This window comes from Chiloscyllium plagiosum, unplaced genomic scaffold (assembly GCF_037043375.1).
Source record: "Chiloscyllium plagiosum isolate Xiang-an unplaced genomic scaffold, Cpla_swu_hap1 HiC_scaffold_9, whole genome shotgun sequence".
Taxonomy (NCBI): Eukaryota; Metazoa; Chordata; class Chondrichthyes; order Orectolobiformes; family Hemiscylliidae; genus Chiloscyllium; species Chiloscyllium plagiosum.
Window position 1 is genome coordinate 3,961,523 of NW_028270147.1, and position 15,222 is coordinate 3,976,744.

At 43.2% G+C, this 15,222-nt stretch overlaps 1 protein-coding gene across 2 annotated transcripts in view; it reads left to right on the top strand.

Annotated features, from left to right (window-relative positions):
* Positions 1–14,275: 14,275 nt before the first annotated feature.
* col24a1 (collagen type XXIV alpha 1) overlaps positions 14,276–15,222 on the top strand; it is a 454,588-nt gene continuing 453,641 nt past the window's right edge. For both annotated transcript variants that reach the window (XM_043698575.2, XM_043698577.2), the window contains exon 1: positions 14,276–14,636. In XM_043698575.2, the coding sequence (XP_043554510.2) occupies positions 14,581–14,636 (56 nt within the window). In that variant the 5' untranslated portion in view covers positions 14,276–14,580. The remainder of the gene's footprint in view (positions 14,637–15,222) is intronic.

The window sequence follows — 15,222 nt, forward strand, 5'->3', positions numbered from 1 at the left end:
GACAAGTGTCTGACTTGTTCCGGGGCAGTAGAATAGCTTGTGAGAGTGAACAACAGAGGGAGAAGCATTTGGAAGGGCAGGTGCTTTGTCTATCTCTCTCTTTCGAGTTAAAATGTGAAGAAAGCCAGTAACTTACTCCCACCAGTTGCATAAGCCATTATCTTTAACCAGTAAGTAAGAGTCTTTGAAGTTTGTCTTCCCATCACTCAGTGCCTCCTGTGGAGAAGTGACAGAAACTGGAGAAAGGAGATTGAAGAACAAAATGCCCTGGCAGGCCAAAAGGAATACCACAATGAATGCAGAAGATTGGTACTATTGAACTGTGTTTCTCAGTTTTTCCCTCCATCCATTGCACCAATTTTTCTCTTGGTTTGTCAGTGTCTGTCTATGCGTTTATGGGGGGGGGGTTTAAAAAGGGGCTTAGAGTTTTAACAAGTACAGCTGTATGTTTAAGATTAGTTTCCCTACAGTGTGGAAACAGGCCCAACTAGTCCACACCGACCCTCCAAAGAGTAACACATCCAGACCCATTTCCCCTCTGACTAATGTACCTAACACTATGGGCAATTTAGCATGGCTAATTCACCTGGCTTGCACATCTTTGGACTATGGGAGGAAACCCACGCAGACACGGGGAGAGTGTGCAAACTCCACACAGTTACCTGAGGCTGGAATCGAACCTGGGACCCTGGTGCTGTGAGGCAGCAGTGCTAACCACTGAGCCATCATGCCGTTGTGTTGATAGCTCATAGCTGCTTACTTTGGATTAGAATATACTCATTTGTAATAAAAAATTATTCTTATTGAGTATAAGAATTGGCCTTTTTCTGTTAACTTGATTCCAACAGACAGGTAAATCAGAGACGCTTCACAGGAGACTCCCAAGCACTGAGGATGTCACCTAGACAGGAGACGAAACGTCGCAAACACAAATTCCCAGCTCGGTGAACAGAACCACAACAACGAGCACCCGAGCTACAAATCTTCTCACAAACTTTGAACACCTACGGGCGACAGACGCTAAGACAAGCCAGGAAATGGGAATCCTGCGCTAACCGACTAAGCGCCACATACGAACAACTCCGGTTCCTGCATGAATGCCAAAAGAATCGAATCCTTCCACCATGTGTCAGATACAGACCACCAGTCAACAAACCACAGGCCAGAGAAACAGCCAGACAGAACGGATTCAGGATGATCCAGGTAATGATTACAGACGCACACAACAGACAAGAAATTGTGCACCAAAAATCATTAATTTCAAAAACCACGAATCAGGAATGGACCCGGACCATAGAACAGGCCGTCACCATAGGACAGAACAGGACCACACACCGCAAAAAAACGGCACTAAAAGAAAAAATGGCCAAACTAACACACAACAAAGAGGACACTACAACACACACCTGGGTTAAAAACCTCTCCCACAGACAGCTCACAGACACGGAAAGAACAATACTGGCCAAGGGACTCAACTACAACCACAGGGACGCCAAGACAGCAGACTTCCGAGCAGCACTAGAATGCACACTCAGGAACAATGGACTGACAGAAGAGACACAACAAACAGTGAGACGAAGTATCGTACCTCTGATAACAAGGAAAAGACAAACACATAAACTCAACACCAAGGAGAGGGAAGCACTAAAATCACTAAGAAACGATAAGAACATAATCATACTACCAGCAGACAAAGGCAGAATGACGGTCATCCTGGACAAAGCAGAGTACATCCAAAAAATGCAACAACTACTTGCAGATACCAACACCTACCAAAAGAGGGAGTTTGACCCCACCCCACAGCTCACCAATAGGATAAACAACACACTGAGGAACCTACAAAAAAACGGACAGATAACCAGGTTTGACCTACAGAGAATGAAACCTGAAAGCAACAACAGCCCCAGGTTGTATGGACTACCTAAAGTGCACAAACCAGACATCCCACTCAGGCCCACAGTATCACTACCAGAGACACCATCACACAAACTGGCAAGGCTTCACAGGAGGCTCCCAAGCACTGAGGATGTCACCTAGACAGGGGACGAAACGTCTGCAACACAAATTCCCAGCTCGGCGAACAGAACCACAACAACAAGAACCCGAGCTACAAATCTTCTCACAAACTTTGCAGAGACTCTGTGTGCTCTGATTAAATCATTAACTTTTGTGGTGAACCTAGGACTAGTGAGGCAGTCCTTCTTAAATGCTTAGCCATTCTGGGCTCACTCCACAAGGGTTCATTCTCCTCTGCGTTGGGCTCGATCTCGCTGCAGTTGATGCTGCTGCAGATTCTGGGAGACTTCGGGCTGTTTACTCCCTCCTGCTCGCTCACTGTCTCCTGTGATGGTTTGATTTCTCCACGGAAGCTAAGTAGATTAAAGTAAGAAAAAAAGAACTGTGAAGGAAAAAAATAAAGAAAAAGCAGGTGGAGCAGAGGAACTCCGGACTGGAGCCCATAAACTGTGCGGCTACTGCGCCATCATCAAATAGCAAAATGTAAGGTAACTAGCTTGGAATATAAATGTACAAGAGATTTTACTAGTATATTAACAAGAACAGAGTAACTAAAAGAAACAGTGTCACTTGGAGACAGAGAACGGGGGACAATGATAAAGACATTGAATAAATGCCTTGCATTTGTTGTCAGAGTGTAAGACACAAGTTTCATAGATATGGAAGGTAACTTAAAGACTTATAAGAAGAAGAAAATGAAGTTAATTAATGCCATCAGAGACATTATAATGCATGAAGTCTAATGAGTAAAATTCAACAAATCCTTGGGTTTTGTGGCTATATCCTTGGGTTCTGAAATAGGCACCTGCGCAGGATGAGGGTACAGTAACCATGATTTTGCAAAACTCTCTGGGTTCTGGAATGGTCCCAGAAGATAGGGAGTTAACAAATGTAACATCAATATTTAAAAAATCAGGGAGAAGGAAAGGATGGAATTACAATGAAGCCAAACTTCAGTAATTGGAAAGTGATAGGATCTATTATTAATGATGTCTTACCATGTTACTTAGCAAACTGCAGTATGATTTAAACAAGTACAATCCTGTTTGACAAAAGTTAAGAGTTTTTTTTGAGGATGTAATTAGCTAAGTAGGCAAACAGGAACTAGTAGGTGCATTATATTTGGAATTACAAAAGACAATATGCCACACAGAAGATTAATACACATGAATTTGGGGCGGTCTATTAGTATAGATAAAAGAATAAAGTTGCTGTAGTCCTACAGACCATTGGCTGCCATCGCATTAGAGAGAGAAAGGTGGTGATTTAACCTGAAGGTCACTATACCTCAGGTGAAGGGACATGTTGAGAATAGGGATAAATGGAGCATTTTCAAGTTAGCAGGCTGTGGCGTCATCTGTATGGGTATATGAGGTGGAAGGTTTTGGAGGGATATGGGCCGGGTGCTGGCTGGTGGGACTAGATTGGGTTGGGATATCTGGTCGGCATGGATGGGTTTGACCAAAAGGTCTGTTTCCATGCTGTACATCTGTTTGACTCCATTACCCTATGACTAGAGGAACCTAGGGGCCTCAGCTATTTATCGTCTATATTTAAGACCTAGGCAATGAGACAGAATGAAATATTGGTGATAATATAAAGCTTAGAGGGACTGTAAGCTGTCAGAAGGACGCAAAGAGGCTGAGAGGCACAAAGAGATATAGATAGAATAATTAAGTGGACAACTGTAATGTAGAGGAGAGTAAAGTTATTTACTTTGCCCAAAAAATAAAGACAAAATATCTTTTAGTTGTAATAATTGTACAGAACTTTGGTGAGACCATGCTTGGAATAATGCGTGCAGTCAGGTCTCCAAATTTCAAAAAACTTGCATCAAGGTAGTAAGCAAAGGTTCATGAGTGTGGTATCTGGCAGAAGAATTTGTCCTATGATAAGAACATAAGAGCTAGGGGGAGCAGCAGGCCATTCAGCCCCTCAAGCCTGCTCCACTTTCCTGCCCACTCTCCATAACCCTTCAATCCATGACTAATTATAAATCCGTCTATCTCCTCCTTCAACATATTCAGTATGTATTCAGTGATGAAAGCTGAGTAACTTGTGTAAATATTCTCTGGAGTTCAGAAGAGTGCAAAGTGATCTTATTGAAACATTCAAGATTATTGAGGGAGATGACTGGGTAGGTACTAAAACATTGTTTCCCTTGGCTAAGGAATCTAGACCACAGAGACACAATCTCCGAATAAGGGGCTGATCATGTGAGACTGGGATGATGATATATTTTTTCACTCAAAAGCTTATGAATCTTCCTAATTCCCACTGACGAAGGACTGTGGATGTGCCACCATACTCAATGCTGAGAGGGATGGATTTTTGGTCTCAGGGAATCGAGGAATGTATGGCGAGATGGAAGAGTGGAGTTGAGGCTTTAGAATATTGAGATTGGATTTGAATAATGGAATAGGCTAAGTGGGCTGAATAGTCTATTCCAACCTTATCAAAGTCCTTATGTTATGTAGTTATAAAAGAAACCTTCAATCTCAGTTTTAAAATTTACAACTAATCAACATCAGTTGCCATTTGCAAAATAGAATCCCTATAGTGTGAAAGCAGGCCAGTTGGCCCATGGAGTCCACACTGACCCTCCAAAGAACATCCCACCCACGCTCACCTCATATTTCCCATGGCTAATTCACCTAGCCTGCACATTCCTGGACACTGTGGGCAATTTAATATGGCCAAACCACCTAACCTACACATCATTGGACTTTGGGAGGAAACTGGAGCACCCAGAAGAAACCCATACTGACACAGGGAGAATGTGCAATCGCCAGACAGGCAGTTGTCCGAGGCTGGGAATGAACGAGGGTCCTGGTGCTGTGAGGTAGTAGTGCTAACCACTGAGCCACCGTGTCACCCAATAGAGTGCTCGATGTTTATTACTTTTTACACGAAGAGGTGCATCCTAATTTCACTCCAGGAAATCTTGCAATAATGTTTGACTATGTCTCTGAGTCCTTCAACTCCTACTCAGCAGAAACAGCCTCTCCCGATCGACCCTAAAGGTCCCCGCTAATATCTTGAAAGTTTCAATCAAATCACCCTCTAGATCTTAGCAGTAAACCCTGGACTGTAATATTTAATCTCTCCCCCCCTCCAGTGTGGAACTGAGGCAAATTATCACAATTAACCATCAACTTCTTTGCAATGACTCAAAAAAAAGAAAGATATTCAATCTGAACAAACTACCCATTATGAAATATTTTTGAAAATGTTAAGCAATAGGTATAGGAAGAAAGAACATAGTTATATAACTCGAGGTGAAAAGATTTGAAATTATTGGTTCAGAGCTTCTTTCATTTTCCTCTCTGCTTCTGAAGGTATCGTGAATGAAAATAGATACATATTTGCTAAATGTATGTTTCAAGATAATTTGCAGATTTTGCTTTGTTCTTAATTATTTCAACCTTAAAGACATGTTTTAATATAACAGCTGGAATTCTCTATTTAGTAGCCAAAATGTTACATCTGCTGTTAATACCAGTTATTCCTTTGTATTAAAAATTGCACATTTTGGCACCAACTATATAACGTACATCTGTGCCTGTCTTCTAACTTACAAGAAGTCCCATTCGCCCATTACCTTTGTGTTCACTGACCTTCTTGTCTGATCCACAGTGATTTATAAACAGTACTCAAAATATAGATCATTCTATACAATGAACTTATGATTCACTGATTACATACAGTATGAGTAATATTTCTCCAGTGCACTCACGCTATCCATCTCACAGCCCAGCCTGGCAGTATCATGATTTTTAACAAAAGCAAAATCATGCAGATTCTGGAAATCTGAAATAAAAACAAAGCAAACAGAAAGTGCTGGAGAAACTCAACAAGTTCCAAAGAGGAGATAGATTTGACCTGAAACAGTAGCTCCCATCTCTCTCCATTGGTTGGTGCCAGAACTGCTGAGTAATCCCAGTTCAACAATGTTCAACATGTTTCCATGAGACATGGCATAACAATATTGCCATTGGGCACACAGTCGAGAACTCCAGGCCAAAGCTCTCGGGATGTGGGTTTGAGATTATGAAATTTGCATTCAATAAAATCTGCAATTAGAAAAGCTAACCATCTAAAGCTGTTTTCAAATCCCATCTTTAAGGAAGGAAATCTGTCTCCTTACCTGGTCTGTCCTACGTGCGACTCCAGACCCACAGCAATGGGGTTTGGACTGCAGCAGATCTAAATTGGAGAATGTCAAGGAATATGTTGTCTTACTGCTTTTTGCTTTCGTGTTTGAAGATTTCATTGGATACTTCTAGAAAAAACAGACTTTCCATTGTCATCAGGGAACTGCCTTACTCATTCAGTTTGTAGATCACCCCATTCAGATCTCTTCTGTTCCGACCTTTGTCCCCTTTTATGTCTGTAGATTCTTTAATATCCAGGTAAAAGAGTGCTGCAATCAAACACACATCCATGTTGCCTTTTCCATGTTAAAATACAGGATTCCAATCATCCTTTGAAGTTTCAGTTTGCTTTCCAAAACTTTAATACACCCTCATAGTTCTGAAATAACAGCATTCACTAGATATAAATCGTTTACAGTTTACTGCACTGTCTCTCTCGTTTCCATGTTAACCTGGAACTTTGCTGCTGTTTTCTGTTTTGACTTCATTAAGTTAGGATCTGCAGACAGGTTCAAAGCAGACAGAGTCAATTTGTTTGTATTTGACTTTAACCTCTTGTAGTCAAGTTGTTATTGCCTCTTTCATGTTAGAAGTTGAAACGTTTGTGTTTCTGGACATGATCTTAGTTGAAATAATTATTTCTACAGCATGTTGTTTCATTGTCAATTTCAGCAACTTGCTCTTCTATCTCAGGGGATGGCAACACAACACTTCATCATCCCATTCCAGATCATTTTCCAGCATGAAATTGACAGAAGTAATAGACATTACAGACAGTACTCTGAAGGTGCAGAATTTGGCTTTAAAGTGTTAGGGCCAGCAGCTAGAGCGCCAAAGCATCACACACAACCATTGCCTTACAAGAGAGCTCGAATTGTGCAATGAGCTCAGCTAAAACATATATAAACTTACAAATGGACAGTCATTCAAAGTCACCCGTTATATCCTATATTCTAAACAAATAGCCAGAGAGGATGCGGTTGGAGCGGGGCAGGAGGGATGAATCATAGGCATTCCAACAGCACAAACAATTACACAAGGTAACCTCAGTAAGGAATGGGGAAAGCCACTGTCACACAGCCAGAAAGCTCCAAAAACCATCCATATACCCTCTTAAACCTTTTATGCAAAACAAACACAGATTCTTTGAGACTTACAGATCCCTGTAATGCAATTACCAGAATATAATTGTACAGTAACACAATTAACAGCCCACCGGAAGCTATTGTGTTGTGGCATTTGTCTACCTGATGCTGTTAATTATCATTAATAATAAAACAGATATAAAATTTACCCATTTTAAACCTGGGTGGAAAAATACCCCTGCAACTCCCAGCACTGGCTCCCCATATGCATTTGGAATAAAATCACTTGAACATTACTTCTGGACTCCAAGTATCGAAGTTTTATATCTGAGTTTTCACTCAGATCTTTCAACTCCAATAATAATCGAACAATGACCGAACCACAGTTTAAATATAGTCCTCATAGGGGGAAAAGGAAGATAATTTCTACCAATGTCTCGTATCAATCCTCTTTCATTCAGGACATTTCCTGGAGAGATATCAGAGCCAATCCCATATCTCTAAGAATAACAACCCAAAGTTGCAACACAGGTAAGCAGGGTGGTACAGAAGGCATTTAGCATGCTTGCCTTCATTGCTCAGACCATTGAGTACAGAGGTTAGGACATCTCATTAAGATTATACAGGACATTGGTGAGGTGACTTTTGGTGTACTATGCACTGTTATTCTTAAAGCATATTATTAAATTGGAGAGAGGTCAGAAAAGATTTACCAGGATATTGCCAGAACTGGAGGGTTTGGGTTCTCAGGAGAGACGGGATAGATTGGGACTTTTTTCACTGGTGAGTAGGAGGTTGAGTGACCTTACAGAGGTTTATAAAATCATGAGGGGCTTAGGTAAGGTGAATAGCAAAGGCTTTTTTTTTCCCTAGGGTGGGAGAGTTCAAAACTATGGGACATATTTCTAAGGTGAGAGGTGAAAGATTTAAAAGGGTCCTGAGGGGCAACATTTTCACACAGAGGGTCATTTGTATGTTGAATGAATTGTCAGAGGAAGTGCTAGATGCAGATAGTTACAATAGTTAAAAGACATTTGGACAAATATATGAATAGGAAACATTTGCCAAATATGGGCAGCGGGAAACTTGGTTGGCATGGACGAGTTCGACTGAAGAGTCTGTTTCCGTGCTGTATGACTATGACTTTATTTGGTCCTTTATGAGATAAAACTGATATTATTTCTCTCGAATGCAAAACCCTCATAATATTTAATGCTCTGATACACTCCAATGGTAAATAATTGGATGCAATTGGTTGGTCACCAGTTCCTCCTACTGGTCCAACATTTTCTAGAGAAAGACAAGATGTATTCGCAATAGGGACTGTTTTATGTTTAACATCCAGTAAACTGCCTTTAAATGGCCTGTTTAATGACAATAAGAGCATATCAGTCTCTTTGAATTATCTTTCCCTCCCCTACTGACTCTTTCACTATTGTGAGAAGCAGCTGTCCTTTGCACATCTACCATCACCCTTATGGTCACTGATACCCTGTTCATTATCACTTTGCTTCTTTCTCCAGGTTGTAAGGACTGTGCATTTATACTTTTGCACTTGGTGGGCGGCACGGTGGCCCAGTGGTTAGCACTGCTGCCTCACAGCGCCAGAGACCCGGGTTCATTTCCCACCTCAGGTGACTGACTGTGTGGAGTTTGCATGTTCTCCCCGTGTCTGCGTGGGTTTCCTCTGGGTGCTCCGGTTTCCTCCCACAGTCCAAAGATGTGCAGGTCAGGGTGAATTGGCCATACTAAATTGCCCGTAATGTTAGGTAAGGGATAAATGTAGGGGTATGGGTGGGTTGCGCTTCAGCAGGTTGGTGTGGACTTGTTGGGCCGAAGGGCCTGTTTCCACACTGTAATGTAATCTTAAAAAAAAACTGAGGACTCAAATGAGAAGCAGCTAGTTTAACAAAAAGTGTTTTAAAGGGAAGCTGCAGTTTTGAAAAACATGTAACGTGACACCCATGGGAAGCATTGTAAATAAGTTTTTGAGCAAACAGTAATTGATGTTTGAGTTGTAACAGTTTGGAGCTGATGGGGCATACAGATACTGCTTTTTCTGATGACAAATTCATTGGTCTAAGGACTAGTGACCAGTTATCAATGACAAATAACTTTTTGCCTGCCAGTAAATGAATGGTTGGTTGTCAGGTAAGTGACCAGCTTAAAGCTGGGAACGTGTTACAGACAGAAATTGGGAAAGAAATTTCTGTTCCTCGCAGCTCAGGGGCAGTCTTTTTGTTCTCTGCAGTCAAAGCTCACTTCAAACCTGGAGAAAATCAGTTTACTGTTCCTGAAACAGTTGTTGTAAGCTGTGGCTTTTAACTGATGTGACAACTGATAGGAAAACCAGCCACTTTGTGTCTCTCACCAGCCAGCGAGAGCATCTGGAGAAAGCTGACTGAAGCAAGGTGCTGGCCAGCAGAAGAGTCATAAAAAATTTCTCAAGAAAGGAATCTGGGATCATTGAACTATCTTCCCCCCAAGTCCACGTCCCATTTTATCCTGTCTGGATGCATGTGTATGTCATGGCTGATTATAATGGAGATTAGAGTTTAAATGATAGTGTTTTATACTAACAATTTATAACTCTTTACCTGAGGCTAGACTCTAATTACTTGTAATAAAGTTATTTTATTTTAGTTTAGAAACCTGGTCTGTACTTTTTATCCAACCTGTAAATCAGATAAATTGGTGAACTATGCAGACTTTATAAAATCTTTAATTTTTGTGAATGACTGGGTTTGATTTCCAGTGTGCTATCCCATGAGGTATAATATGGTCTTTTGATTTTGCAAATAATAATTTGTTGCAAACTCCCCCCAGGCTCCCCACCAAGTGATTAGAAATGAAGTACTAACTATCAGTTAGAACAGCAGCTTCCCTTATTTTGGGAACTTTGCAGGAGTTAAATCTTACCCTTCATTACATCTACTTGTAACTCCCTATTTATATAAAGAAAATCTTTATTTTCTATTTTTTTTGTCAAATGTTCATGTTTTCCTTTCTTGTTGTAAGTCTCTTTCTTCTCTTTGGAATTCCAGTTTGAGTTTTCAAACTGTCCAATATGTCAAGATCTCCTATCCTAAAACTCTTAGTCAAGTAACTAAAATCACTATTTTCTTGGCAAGGCTGCTTCCAAACTGTAAACATGAACAGCTCCATATTAGTTAACATACCTTCGACAGGATTGCAGTCCTAAAACGGGATTTAAACTCTCAAAGTCAAAGGTCAGATGACTACACAGTGAACCACAGCCAGTACTCTTTACAATCTTGCCATTAGCCTAACTCCCTACTTTTAATGATTTGTGCATCTTGTACGGCCTAATGCATTTGTTCCACTGACCAAGCAAATTGGGACCTGTTTAAATGTGTGGATTATCACACCTGAATTGATTTATCACTTCACTTCTGTCAACTATCAGGATTTTCTTTTCTCATGGCAATTTGTTTTTGGAATTTAAACAAAGCCCAGTCCTTCACAGCTGATAACAACTACAGTTAATCTCAGTCCAAGAACAAATGTTGAGGATTTTGACAGAGCAAATGCTAAACCTCCCAGTGAAGTAAATCTGGGTTTTATTGGGGAATAGGCGATACAGTTGGTTTGTTCTGCAGTGTAACTTCATTCCCATACCCTGAGGTAGGGAAATGTTTGTGCAGGAATTCCCAAGGCCTTGCTTGCCTTTTTCTCCAGATAGTTGTGTACGACAGAGTTCCCAGAGATTCAGCTAAGCCTCCATTAGTCCTGGGGTGGGGAGATGCAATGGTCTCCTGGTATTACTGCTAATCTAGATATGTGTCATATTACACCTAAACAGTTGATTAAAATAATTACTGTACAACCAGAGAATTAGCTGGTACTGGAAGTGGCCACTTGGCCTACTGTGCCTGTACTGGCATCTTCTGCCTCGGAACAGTTTAACCCCAGGGCATCAATGGGGACTTCACCAGTTTCCTCATCTCCCCTTCCCCCACCTTACCTCAGTTCCAACCTTCCAACTCAGCCCTGTCCTCATGACCTGTCCTACCTGCCAATCTCCCTTCCCACCTATCCACTCCATCCTCCTCTCTGACCTATCACCTCCATCCCCACCCCCATTCACCTATTGTACTCTTTGCTACCTTCCCCCACCCTCCCCTCTGACCTATCACCTCCATCCCCACCCCCATTCACCTAGTGTACTCTTTGCTACCTTGTCCCCAGCACCCCCCCCCTCCATTTATGTCTCCACCCTGGAGGCTCCCTGCTTGTATTCCCTCCCCTCTGACCTATCACCTCCATCCCCACCCCCATTCACCTAGTGTACTCTTTGCTACCTTGTCCCCAGCACCCCCCCCCCCTCCATTTATGTCTCCACCCTGGAGGCTCCCTGCTTGTATTCCTGATGAAAGGCTTTTGCCCAAAGCGTCGATTTTCCTGCTCCTCAGATGCTGCCTGACTTGCTGTGCTTTTCCAGCACCACTCTGATCTAAACTCTGGTTTCCAGCATCTGCAGTCCTCACTTTTGCCATCTTGACAAGTTATCCAATTTTTGCCAGTGCTGTATACACTTTTCTGAAATATTGATCCATTTATCATTGAACCTGCTTCCACCACCCCATTGGCAGCACGTTCCAGATCACAATAACTCCCCCGTGTAAAAAAAAACGTCTCCCCTTTTACACTTTCCTTCAATCTGGGCCTTCTGGTCACTGACCCTCCTCCCCCTGGAGATTTGCCGGAGGCAGGTTCAATTGAGGCATTCAAGAGGGTTATTTACACAGAAACAGTGGGCAGGGATAGAGGGAAAAGGCAGGAGGTTGGGTCTAGGGAATAGAATCAGTACAGGGGTGGCAATATTAAATAAAATAATTTGCACAATAGTGTTTTCACTAAGCCCCTGTATTTACACACACACAATGCACCCCACAGTAATGTGGAGGTAACCAAAAACAAATAGAATCAGTGCAGGGACAATGGGCTGAATGGTCTCTTTCTGCACTGTGACAGTTTGTAATTGATCTGCTTGTGGTGCAGTAGTGGAGTCTCTTCCCCCGGGCAGGGAGACCTGGGTTCAAATCCCTCCTGCTTCAAATGTATGTCCTATCATTTCTGAACAGGTTAAATAAAAAGACAACAATTCTGTGCCACTAGAATGTATCAGGCAGGTACATGTGACTCAGCCAACGTTGTCTATCTCAAATGCTACAGGCAAGGATGCCCTGAGGCATGGTACCTTGGCGAGACCAAGTAGATGCTATGACAACGGATGAAAGGACACTGCACAATAATCACCAGACAGGAGTGTTCCCTCCCAGTCAGGGACATTTGGCCTCGGACCTTCGGGTGACCGTCCTCCAAGGTGGACTTCAGGATACGCAACAACGCAAAGTGGCCGAGCAGAGGCTGATAGTCAAGTTCAGTACCCATGGGGATGGCCTCAACCAGGACCTTGGGTTCATGTCACACTACAGGTGACCCCGCTACACCAAACACACACACACACTCATGCAGACTCTCTCTCAGACACATGCTCTCTCTCATACACACACACATACACCCACGTACACACTCTCTCACAAGCTTATATTCCATCACATTCACACACACACTCTACCAAGCATGCATGCATACACACACTGGAGGAGAAAGTGAGGTCTGCAGATGCTGGAGATCAAAGTTGAAACTTTATTGCTGGAACAGCACAGCAGGTCAGGCAGCATCCAGGGAACAGGAGATTCGACGTTTCGGGCACAGGCCCTTCTTCAGGAATTCCTGAAGAAGGGCCTGTGCCCGAAACGTCGAATCTCCTGTTCCCTGGATGCTGCCTGACCTGCTGTGCTGTTCCAGCAATAAAGTTTCAACTGCATACACACACTCTCTCACTTGCACTCACATGCACACACACTCTCTCACTTGCACTCACATGCACACACACTCTCTCTCATGCATGCAAGAACATGTAAGTCTATGGGGATGAAGTTGCATTTGCAGAAACATTCTATTTTTGCTCACAAAGCACACAACCTGCAGCCAGTCAATCCATGTAACATTTTATAAATTCCTACTTTGGAAATAGAACCAGTCTGACTCAAGATTGGGATACAGACAGACTCTAACCTCACCTTTAATACATTGTCTGAGCTGAGATGTCACCTTTTTTTTATAAAATTGTAATTTATCTTGAGAAAGTGACTTATAAGAAGTTCTGAAATTTACACATTAATGAACGGAAACCTGCAACCCATTCTAAAAGATGAAAGACTTAACAGCAATCTCGGTTTGTTCAATATACGTATCAGCTGTATGACGCTGTAATCTTTTGCTGTAAATTTCGTGTCTAATGATACTGCTCCACAGCCCCCTGATGAAGGAGCGTCGCTCTGAAAGCTAGTGCTTCCAAATAAACCTGTTGGACTATAACCTGGTGTTGGGTGATTTTTAACCTTGTGCCACTAAAAACACATTCTCCTGAATAACTCTAGCAGAGGAAAAGCCGAAAGGAACCGTGGATGCTGTAAATCAGAAACTGCTAGAAAAGTTCAGCAGGTCTGATAGCATCTCCTTCAGGAAGGGTCACTGGACCCGAATCGTTAACTTTGATTTCTTTCCACAGATGATGCGGGACCTGTTGAGTTTATCCAGCAATGTCTTTGTTTGTTACTCCAGCAAAGCCCTTCCAGATTTTTTAAAAATCCCAATTAAACCCTCGCTTCATTTTATTTCTCCCCAGCCCACCAGCCGGCCCCCGACCCGCTGTGAATGGGACTGACCCAGTGGGGAGACTTCTTGTGTCTGCACTGCCTGTTGATAATCACCTTCTCTTTGTGTTAGCCCGGGACCCTGGTGTGTCTGTGTCTTCATTGACTGCAATTCTGCCATTCAGTAGATAAGCGCTGGGGCTGTGATGTCAGTCGGTGGTTGATGAAATTTAACACCGTCCCCTCTGTCTGTACCCACCCCCTCCTCCCGATTACAGAAGCGGCTGATGCCTGGAGGAGAGGGAGCGGGTGTAGGAGGAGGTTAATACTGCATTAGGGAGCAAGAGCATGTGCGGGGAGGGCTCCTGACACCCACGTTAGCAATGAGCCAGCAACTCTGCTGTGTAGGACAGAACTCGAGTCAGGTCTGACAGAGAGAAGAACTGTCTGTGTGTGTCAGAGAGAGAGAGAGAGATTCCTGGCTCCCCCCCCTCACGGTTGGACATCATGCAGACGGTGTAGCAGGTCTGAGGGAATTCGGGGGTCACTCGGGTCGACTTTGCAAACTGCAGATGAATCAGCGCCGCTGTCGAGTTCTGTTTTCGCTTCGGATTACGCTGCCGGGACAAATGCATACAAATGCATTTAGGAGCCCAAAGGACACGCCGTGGATTCATCTCTGCCGCCGGCAAACCGTAAGTAAAGTCTGAGCTGGTGTAGCCAAGTGGGAGCCGGAGCGGTGTAAGTGAGACCCAGGATTGAAACTTGTTCCTGCACAGTCTCTCAGCAAAGACTTCCGTTTCCTTTCGTTTTAAAGAGCTCCGGGTTGTCTCACTGGGGGGATAGGTAGCAAGGTGCTTATGGGCCGAGTTCCAGCTGCTGGAAGGGCATCTGACCTGTAGGTTTTGGGAGGGCGGGATGGTGTGGGATGTGGAGCCAAACTTCTGTAAATTGGAGAGAGGGAAGAAGAGCTGGAGACTGGCATTAGCAGGGCAGAGGGGATAGTAGGAACCCGCCTGGCCGAACAGCCTGCCCTGTAAAGCACTAGGGCAGGCTCGGGATAGACACTGGACATCAGACACGTTAGGGTGAGTGGACCATGGCAGTTTGAAGAGCAGTCTGAGGGGCAGGGTAAATGCCTAGGGATGAATTCCCCCAACAGGGAGAGGCGGCTGCGGGATTTGAAACATTGATCCCAGCCGGAGCTTTCACAATCCAACACGGACCGCTGTCGTTTCCCATGCAGAGAGAGAGAGAGAGTTTGGTGTTTGTTTGTAATGG